This window comes from Salvelinus fontinalis, chromosome 42 (genome assembly GCF_029448725.1).
Source record: "Salvelinus fontinalis isolate EN_2023a chromosome 42, ASM2944872v1, whole genome shotgun sequence".
Lineage (NCBI taxonomy): Eukaryota > Metazoa > Chordata > Actinopteri > Salmoniformes > Salmonidae > Salvelinus > Salvelinus fontinalis.
Window position 1 is genome coordinate 23,507,558 of NC_074706.1, and position 10,999 is coordinate 23,518,556.

A 10,999-nucleotide genomic window follows, 5' to 3' on the forward strand; every position below is an offset into this window, starting at 1 on the left:
ACCCTGACCTACGTCCCCTAAATCTCCATCTCTTCTTCATGCGAATGATGGGGATTTGGGCCATGTTCGGTGTCTGAAGTAAGTCCTTTGCATCTGGCATGTTAAAGAAAAAATATTTGTCCAATACCAGGTGAGTAATCGCTGTTATGATATCCAGAAGCTCCTTTTGGTCATAAGAGACAGTGGCAGAAACATTATGTACAAAATAACTTACAAAAAAAACACACACAATAGCACAATTGGTTAGGAGCCTGTAAAACTGCTGCCACCTCCTCTGGCATCATGTGTGCTGAGGTTTTTTTGATTTTTTAAATCCATTTTAGAATAAGGCTGTAACGAAACAAAATGTGGAAAAAGTCAAGGGGTCTGAATATTTTCCCAAGGCACCGTATATGCCTTATCACACAATGTCTGAATGCAATATTCTACCCAGGAATATTCAACACTGTAATACATCGGAAATACATCTGTGGACAACAATGAAAATGTATCTTTGTCTTTAATGCAGGGTTTGATCTAAACAATCTACTTTTTATGTTGTAGAGTGGAATAGCTCCTCTCTGAGAACCTCTTCCCGCAGTGTGTCCAGGCGAACATCCTCTCTCCCGTGGGGACCTTCTGGTGCATCTTCAGCTGGTGCATGTGGGGGAGAACCTCTTCTCACACTGGGGGCAGACAAACGATTTCACAGCTGTGCGAACCATCTGGTGGATTGCCACCTTCTGGGGGCAGCTGAAGCCTTTGTTACAGAACATGCAGAGGAACCGTTCCACTTTATTATTGCCTGTTGTGGCTCCCCCTCCCGAGACTGGGCTTTAGCTCTGTTGTTTGAGTTCAATACCTGATCGAAAAGGACGTTCCCGGTTGAATCAGAAGGCCCCATCGACATGGACACTGGGTCGTAATGCCTGAGTGAGTAAGTGGGTCGCAACTTCTGGATTTGTCTAAGCTTTCCCTGTAATCGAAGAAATCTCTGCCCTTGAATTGTGGTGCAACAGAAACAAATATTATAACAAATGCGCTTTCTCCCACGTTGGATAGCGGTTGCTGTCTGCGGTTCTGAAACATCCATGCGCTGTTGAATTGGCTCCCTTTCCTAGACCATGTTGCTGCAGTTCTAGTCAGAAGTTTACATACACTTAGGTTGGAGTCATTAAAACTTGTTTTTCAACCACTCCACAAATTTCATGTTAACAAATTATAGTTTTGGCAAGTCGGTGAGGACATCTACTTTGTGCATGACACAAGTAATTTTTCCAACAATTGTTTACAGCAGATTATTTCACTTATAATTCACTATCACAATTCCAGTGGGTCAGAAGTTTACATACACTAAGTGGACTGTGCCTTTAAACAGCTTAGAAAATTCCAGAAAATGATGTCATGGCTTTAGAAGCTTCTGATAAACGATGTCAATTAGCCTGAGTCAATTGGAGGTGTAACTGTGAATGTATTTCAAGGCCTACCTTCAAACTCAGTGCCTCTTTGCTTGACATCATGGGAAAATCAAAAGAAATCAGCCAAGACCTCAGAAAAAAAAATTGTAGTCTGGTTCATCCATGGGAGTAATTTCCAAACGCCTGAAGGTACCACGTTCATCTGTACAAACAATAGTACGTAAGTATAAACACCATGGGTCCACGTAGCCGTCATACCGCTCAGGAAGGAGACACGTTCCGTATCCTAGAGATGAACATACTTTGGTGCGAAAAGTGAAACTCAATCCCAGAACAGCAAAGGACCTTGTGAAAAGGCTGGTGGAAACAGGTACAAAATTATCTATATCCACAGTAAAATGAGTCCAATATCGACATAACCTGAAAGGCTGCTCAGCAAGGAAGAAGCCACTGCTCTAAAACCGCCATAAAGAAGCCAGACTACGGTTTGCAACTGCACATAGGGACAAAGATCATACTTTTTGGAGAAATGTCCTCTGGTATGATGTAACAAAAATAGAACTGTTTGGCCATAATGACCATCGTTATGTTTGGAGGAAAAAGGGGGGAAAAAGGGAAGGCCGAAGAACACCATCCCAACCGTGAAGCACGGGGGTGGCAGCATCATGTTGTGGGGGTGCTTTGCTGCAGGAGGGACTGGTGCACTTCACAAAATAGATGGCATCATGAGGGAGGAAAATTATGTGGATATATTAAAGCAACATCTCAAGACATCAGTCAGGAAGTTAAAGCTTGGTCGCAAATGGGTCTTCCAAATGGACAATGAACCCAAGCATACTTCCAAAGTTGTGGCAGAATGGCTTTAGGACAACAAAGTCAAGGTATTGGAGTGGCCTTCACAAAGCCCTGACCTCAATCCCATAGAACATTTGTGGGCAGGACTGAAAAAGCATGTGTGAGCAAGGAGGCCTACAAACCCGACTCAGTTACACCAGCTCTGTCATGAGGAATGGGCCAGAATGCACCCAATTTATTGTGGGAAGCTTGTGGAAGGGTACCTGAAACGTTTGACCTAAGTTAAAAAATTTAAAGGCAATGCTACCAAATACTAATTGAGTGTATGTAAACTTCTGACACACTGGGAATGTGATGAAAGAAATAAAAGCTGAAATAAATCATTCTCTGTGCTATTATTCTGACATTTCACATTCTTAAAATAAAGTGGTGATCCTAACTGACCTAAGACAGGGAGTTTTTACTGGGATTAAATGTCAGGAATTGTGAAAAACTGAGTTTAAATGTATTTGGCTGAGGTGTTTGTAAACTTCCGCCTTCAACTGTATGTGCATAATAGCTCAATTAACCAGCATATTGGTGTTGAGAACAATGCAGCGGAGGCAGCAGCAGAGATAGGAGATGAGAAAAAAGCCCTTAACCTGTATATCTGTGAGTAAAACAGAACTCCTTTTGCAGCAAACTTCCTGACAGGAAGTGGAAAATCTGAAATCGATGCTCTCTTCTAGGGGCTGCCTATTAAAGTCCTTGATATTTATTCGTTTAGATGCACTTCATACGTCTTCCACTAGATGTTGACAAGGAGTGAGAGAAGAAATGGAGTGTGTAACTTGATCTGGGCTCGTATAATAGCTCTTTGTATGACGTGTCCCCAGTTTCCTGTTTTCTGGAGAGCGCGTCAAGGGACCTGGATTTGCCTTCTGATAAGCTGTCGTTATGGACGACTAATATCTCCGGCTTTGATTTTATTTGATACATGTGACAATATCATCGTAAAGTATGTTTTTTCAATATAGTTTAATCAGATTATTGAAATTTTTTCGGGAGTTTTGCCGTGTTCCGTTCTCTTCCGTTTGTTGAAATGGAGAGATTCGCGCCACTTGGCAAGTGTGCTTGCTAAATCGAGAGGGAAAAAGGCCGTTCTAAATCCAAACAACGATTGTTCCCGACAAAGGACCCCTTGTACAACATTCTGATGAAAGATCAGCAAAAGTAGGACCCATTTTATGATGCTATTTCATATATCTGTCGAACATGTTGTGCTAGTCGTTTGCACCCAGCTTTTGGGTACTCTCTCGCTATACCTAAGCTGGATGTCGTAATGAAGTTATTTTTAGAATTCTAACACGGCGATTGCATTAAGAACTAGTGTATCTATCATTTCCTATACAACATGTATTTTTTAGTTATGTTTATGAATAGCTATTTGGTCAGAATATGTGTGTCAGAAAAAGTGTCAGAAAAATATCCGGACGTTGTGGGAAAAAGATGCTACGTTAGCACAATGTATAACCACTGATTTCAGCTCTAAATATGCACATTTTCGAACAAAACATAAGTGTGTGTATAACCTGATGTTATAGGACTGTCATCTGATGAAGCTTATCAAGGTTAGTCAAAAATTATATATATTTTGCTGGTTTGTTACGATCGCTAACTTTTGCTACTGGGGAATGGCTTGTGTTTCTGGCTATTGTTGTAAGCTAATATAACGCTATATTGTGTTTTCGCTGTAAAACACTTAAGAAATCGGAAATATTGGCTGGAATCACAAGATGCCTGTCTTTCATTTGCTGTACACTATGTATTTTTCAGAAATGTTTTATGATGAGTATTTAGGTATTTGACGTTGGTGTCTGTAATTATTCTGTCTGCTTTCGGTGCAATTTCTGATTGTAGCTGCAATGTAAACTATGATTTATACCTGAAATATGCACATTTTTCAAACAAAACATAGATTTATTGAATAACATGTTATAAGACTGTCATCTGATGAAGTTGTTTGTTGGTTAGTTTGGTTGGTTCTTGGTTAGTTAGGTTGGCTTTGTGCATGCTACCTGTGCTGTGAAAAATGTCTGTCCTTTTTTGTATTTGGTGGTGAGCTAACATAAATATACGTGCTGTTTTCGCTGTAAAACATTTTAAAAATCAGACATGTTGGCTGGATTCACAAGATGTGTACCTTTCATTTGCTGTATTGGACTTGTTAATGTGTGAAAGTTAAATATTTCTAAAAAATATATTTTGAATTTCGCGCCCTGCACTTGAAGTGGCTGTTGTCATATTGTGGCCGGCCTCGGGCTAAGAAATGTGAGGAGAGAGGAAACCAACTTAATTAGGTCTATAATCAACAGCCTAACTGTTAAATGTGCCTGGCTTTATGAATCATCCATATACAGTACCAGTCATAAGTTTGGACACACCTACTCATTCAAGAGTTTTTCTTTGTTTTGACTATTTTCTACAATGTAGAATAATAGTGAATGCATCAAAACTATGAAATAACACACATGAAATCACCAAAAAAGTGTTAAACAAATCAAAATATTATTTTGTATTTTATATTCTTCAAAGTAGCTACCCTTCACCTTGACAGCTTTGCACATTCTTGGCATTCTCTCAAACAGCTTAACCTGGAATGCTTCCACATATGCTGAGCACTTGTTGGCTGCTTTTCCTTCACTCTGCGGTCCAACTCATCCCAAACCATCTCAATTGGGTTGAGGTCGCATGAGTGTGGAGGCCAAGTCATCTGATGCAGCACTCCATCACTCTCCGTCTTGGTCAAATAGCCCTTACACAGCCTGAAGGTGTGTTGGGTCATTGTCCTGTTGAAAAACAAATGATAGTCCCACTAAGCGCAAACCAGATGGGATGGCGTATTGCTGCAGAATGCTGTGGTATCCATGCTGGTTAAGTGTGCCTTGAATTCTAAATAAATCACAGACAGTGTCACCAGCAAAGCACCCCCACACCTCCTCCTCCATGCTTCACGGTGGGAACCACACATGCGGATATCATCCGTTCACCTACTCTGCGTCTCACAAAGAGACACCGTTTGGAATCAAAAATCAAAAATTTGGACTCCAGACCAAAGGAGAGATTTCCACCGGTCTAATGTCCATTGCTTAATTGAAATGCATTCCAGGTGACTACCTCATGAAGCTGGTTGAGAGACTGCCAATAGTGTGCAAAGATGTCATCAAGGCAAAGGGTGGCTATTTGAAGAATCTCATTTGCTGATTTGTTTAACACTTTTTTGGTTACTACATGATTCCATATGTGTTATTTCATAGTTTTGATGTCTTCAGTATTATTGTACAATGTCAAATAGGAAAAATAATGAAAAAAACCTTGAGTAGGTGTGTCCAAACTTTTGACTGGTACTGTCTTTCTACAGAAATAAGACAGATCCTGCTTCTGTTTCCTGTTTGAGTGTTTGTGTAATAGCCTACTCATTCCGTGAGCACCAAGTCTCACGCAACAATTTTACAAATTTGGCTGTTTTATAATCTTTGCTATGCTGTAATAAAAGCTTTACACTTTTTTGTTTGTTATAACAGCCTCTCTGGTATTATATTTTTATTTTTTAAAAATTACACTGTTCTAAATGGTCAGAAATGGTGTATAATAATAATAGCCCTCCTTTTTCCTTGATCTCTTTGTTAGGCGGCCCAATCAAATCAATATCGGTCGGACTCCCGCGGGCACTGCGGGTTATGAGTCAACCCGCACATCACTAGCCTACATTATATTCACTGTGTTTATGCACGTTTTTTGGGTAATAAAATTCTATATGATGCAAACTAGTAAAAAGATCACATTTGGGATCTAGCTAATGATTAGCTCAATTGGGTAAATGCAGATAATATTTTATTAGGATCCTCATTAGCTGCAGCTACTCTTGCTGCTTGTCTACTACACACATGTCAAATAAAAACAACACAACCAAAAAATCTAGACATTTCTAAAAGGCACTGTATATCTCATTTACATAATTATTCACACCACCGAGTCAATACATGTTAGAATCTCTTTTGGCAGCGTTTACAGCTGTGAGTCTTTCTAGGTAAGTCTCTAACATGCTGACCAGAACGGACACGTCGCGTGCGCGAGCGTCGCAAAATACATTTAGAAATCCATGTTATTCAATTATTGCACCCACACTGCTCGCGCACGTCTACGATGCCAAGGTCTAAAATAGAAGTCTTTCCTATTTCTGACACAGATCGCGCTGCAAGTCCTGCCTCTTCCATCTCCTCATTGGTTTATAGAAGCAGGTACCCACGTGCCATCTCCTCATTGGTCATACCCACGTGGGTGATTGAAAGGCTAACTGTTTTGCCGGTAGTCGTGGTAATACAATGAAAGTTTAGATGCGATCACCATATAAGTTAAACAATGAAAAAGCTTGGAAGGAGGAGAGATGACTAGAAACAATTCGTTTGGCCGTTTTATGTGTGGATTAATTGTCGGAGTAGAGGTCCTTGTGCATTTCAGGTAAAATAACAACTCAATGTTTATATCCCAGGACAAATTAGCTAGCAACAGCAAGCTAGCTAAATAGGACAAATTAACGTTAGCTAGCAAGTGCAAGCTAACTAGCTAAATTGCCATACATGTTTAATGCTTTTCGACCTGTCCCCAAATTAATGTCATTGGATCAGAGTTTGTTTTGATATTTTAACCTGCGTGTCGAGATCACGTTTGGTGTGGGGGGGGGCAAAATAAATTTATGCACGATAGCGCACGCGCGCAGCCGGTTTGGGTTCCGTGTGAGAGCCTTGCACACCTGCAATGTACAATATTTGCACATTATTACTTTTAAAAGCTCTGTCAAGTTGGTTGTTGATCATTGCTAGACAACCATTTAAGTCATACCATAGATTTACAAGCAGATTTAGGTAAAAACTGTAACTCTGCCACTCAGGAACATTCAGTCTTCTTGGTAAGCAACTCCAGTGTAGATTTGGCCTTGTGTTTAAGGTTATTGTCCTGCTGAAAGGTGAATTCATCTCCCAGTGTCTGGTGGAAAGCAGACTGAACCAGGTTTTCCTCTAGGATGTTGACTGTGCATAGCTCCATTCCTTTTATTTTTATCCTGAAAAACTCCCCAGTCCTTAACGATTATAAGCGTACCTATAACTGAGGATTTGTGGGCCCATACCAAACCTTTTCAACTTCCTGAGGGGAAAGAGGCACCATCATGTCTTCTTCACGACTATGCGCGTGAGTGGACTACTTTAAGTCCTTAGTGATTTGACACCGAGGGACTTGAAGCTCTCGGCCCCGTCGACGTGGATGGGGGCGTGCTCTCCCCCCCCCCCCCCCCTGTAGTCCACGATCAGCTCCTTGGCCTTACTGACGTTGATGGTGAGGTTGTTGTCCTGGCACCACACGTCACTGCCCTCCTCCCTGTAGGCTGTCTAATCATCGCTGATGATCAGGCTTATCACCATCATGTCGCCAGCAAACTTGATGATGGTGTTGGGAGATGTGCGTGGCCACTCAGTCGTGGGTAACAGGGAGTACAGGAGGGGACTAAGCGCGCACACCCCTATGAGGCCCCTATGTTGAGGGTCAGCGTGTTGGAGGTGATGTTGCCTACCCTCACCACCTGAGGTCGGCCTGCCAAGAAGTCTAGGATCCAGTTGCAGAGGGAGGTATTCAGTCCCAGGGTCCTAAGCTTGGTGACGAGCTTGAAGGGGACAATGGTGTTGAACACTGGGCTGTAGTCAATGAACAGCATTCTCACATAGGAGGAACACCAATCTAGGTGGGTGAGGGCAGTGTGGAGTGCAATTTGAGATTGTGTCGTCTATTGGTCTGTTGGAGCGGTATGCAAATTGGAGTGGGCCTGGGATAGTGGAGTTGATGTGTGCCATAACCAGCCTTTCAAATCACTTCATGATGACAGATGTGAGTTCTACATGGTGGTAGTCATTGTGGCATGAAGCTTTAGAGTTCTTGGGAACAGGAATGATTGTAGTCATTGTAATATGTGGGGATTACAGACTGGGACATGGAGAGGTTGAAAATTACAGTGAATATGCCTGCTAGCTGATCTGTGCATACAATGCTGTGCATTGCCTTGAATTAGTTCTGGATTTGGGGACTGAAGAGAAACCTGGTGGCATGTCTGGTGGGGTATGTACTGTATGTCTGTCAGAGTTATATGTAAGTTCGATTATACAGACAATTTGGAATTTTAAACAATATTTCTCAAAAACATGAATTGATGCAGTCAGTCTCCCCTGTACTTTGAGCCAAAAGAGACTGACATGCATACTGTTGACATTAGCCCTCTGTGTACATTGAAGAGCAACACTTGCTGCTCTGTTCTGGGCCAGCTGCAGCTTTTCTAGGTCCTTCTTTGCAGCACTTCACCATATCACCGGGGCAATACGGTCAAGATTAGATAAAACTAGAGCCTGCAGGACTTGTTTGGTTGACTGTGATGTTAAAAATGCTGAGCATCTCTTTATCACAGACAGACCTCTCCGCACCTTTACAACAATTTAATCAATATGCCTCGACTATGACAATTTACATTCTAAGGCAGGGCTCTCCAACCCTGTTCCTGGCCAGCTACCATCCTGTTGGTGTTTGTACAACAGTACTATAGCACACCTGAGTCTAATAATTAGCTGGTTGATAAACTGAATGAGGTTAATTACAATTAGGTTTAGAGCGAAAACCTACAGAAGGGTAGCTCTCCAGGAACAGGGTTGGAAAGCCCTGGTATATAGAAGGTAGCCCTATTTAGTAAAATACCAAGTCCATACGTGGAGAGGCACACAGCAGAGAACCAAAAAACGGAATAAACTACCATCGTTGCTGACTGGGTGGGGGACAGCAGTGAGGTGAGTGCTGTCTGGTAGCCATGACTGCGGTATACTGAGCTGCATTGCCCCCTAGTGGTCATATGCAGGACCATATCTGCATTGTACATTACAGGATTGTTTTCTTGTTTAAATTAGTTTTGAAAAAATGGCTGTATAAACATTAACAAATGTTTTACATTTGTCACAAACCTATTACCGGTACATGAGTTGAATTGGATAACAATGTCGTAGGGAAGTCTCCAAACTCCGCTATGCCAGATAAATAAGGATGTACATGTAAGCAAGTGAATAGCTGTGGGGAGCCTTTCTGTCCACAAATGTCCACATTTGATGTACTGTAATTTTGATGTAATATTATTACACTAACCTCTATCATGATAACGTGCTGGGTTGAGGTTCCACTCCCCTCATCAACAGTGATTGGTTGGTCATCTCTCCATGTATTGTGTCCCGCTGGCTTCACAAAGCTCCTGTGGCCTCCAATGAGATGTCCTTCACCTGAGAGAGTGATTGGGTAGAAGAGGTGGTTGGGTTAACTACTGTCAATGCTCAACGGTATATTGTACACTATTGACACTGTCTAGAATTGGCCAGGATGTAAGGTAACACTTCCTATAACTTATTGATATACTATGTATTGATCAATGTATTATGTTCCATGCATCCCATTATTTTCATTGAGTAAATAATAGGAAATGCATTAAATGAAGAATCTGGTTAGAATATGATATTGTGTGTTTGTGAAAGATAGCTTAGTAATCAAGGAATTTATTGCATACTATCCCGAAACTGACCAAGACCCAATTCTGGTTAACCATATCTGTGGTAAACACATCTGAAGTCGAACATGCGCAGAGGGGAACGGGCCTACCTTTTGCCATTCCCCTGTATCGGTCAAGTATCTTGACATTTCTGGGACGACTGGAGAGAACGCGCTCCCGTGACACCTTCAGTTCCTGAAGCTGTAGTTTCCTCCGCAATACCCGGTTTTCTTTCTGGCTTTGAGTTATTTCCAAACGAAACACTGCATAATCGTCGTCTACGAGTTTGCAGATATCTTCCACGGCTGCATTTGCTAGCACCTCTATGATGGAGGCTATTTGAGTGTGAAAAACCATACATTTAACGTTAGCCATTGTTCGCTAGCTAGCGTTACCTAGATAACATCTATCAACCAAGTCCTGTCTCCAAGGTGAATTAAACACTACCTGGGGTTAAGTATGTGAAGTTGTGCAGTTGAATGCGTCATATTTTAAGTTACAGGGTGTTAATAAACGTCTAAATAACAACAATAAAACACTATTGTGGAAATTGTTCTAAGTCACTGTTCACTTCCGTTTACACAGAAGAGAAAGCATGTTATTGGTTGGCGTCGTAGCTGAAAGGGTGTGGTTAAATGAAAAGGTATGCGGGCTGTTCTTTGAATTACGGTACTGCTAATTACATTACAAATCAAATGTACTATGATCAGTATATTTCAAGCTCATCACAGACTTCTTTAAAAATAACTATTAACAAGAATAGTGTAGAAAGTAAGGACTTTATTCCATTTACATCACCTCAGTACAGTAAATATTAAACTATCCTTGTTCTAGCCTAGTTTTACTGCCTCTCTAAAAACAGGTATTTACACAAGCCTGTTTCAAGTAACAAGCAAATGAGGGGTGTGAATTTAATTACCCTCTCACAAAAAAGACACTTCACATGATATCTATAATATGTCAGCCAAAAATTGGTTCCCATATATCCCCTGCGTGAAACTCAACGTTGAGCTTCCTCCTTGACCTCTCGCCATTGTTTGGGTGTTGTTGAGATTATGTGCTGTGTTATAGGCTAGGTACCACTTGTGGTAAACACCCATGCTGACCCTGTCTGTATTGGTGGGGTAACCATGAGGTAGCTGAAGAAGGCTAGACTCTGGTCCAGACCCAGGCTTTCTATTAACCCATTCACCAGGCATTA

General features: G+C 41.4%; 1 protein-coding gene across 2 annotated transcripts in view; it reads right to left on the bottom strand.

Moving 5' to 3' along the window:
- The window catches only part of LOC129841199 (zinc finger protein 16-like), a 31,776-nt gene extending 21,348 nt beyond the window's left edge, over window positions 1-10,428 (bottom strand). The window contains exons 1-2 of one of the 2 annotated variants that reach the window (XM_055909362.1): window positions 9,909-10,428; window positions 9,405-9,535 (exon numbers count right to left, since the gene is read on the bottom strand). In XM_055909362.1, coding sequence (XP_055765337.1) covers window positions 9,405-9,535; window positions 9,909-10,173 — 396 coding nt within the window. In that variant the 5' untranslated portion in view covers window positions 10,174-10,428. The remainder of the gene's footprint in view (window positions 1-9,404; window positions 9,536-9,908) is intronic. The other variant, XM_055909361.1, reaches the window with a different exon arrangement.
- Window positions 10,429-10,999: the final 571 nt, after the last annotated feature.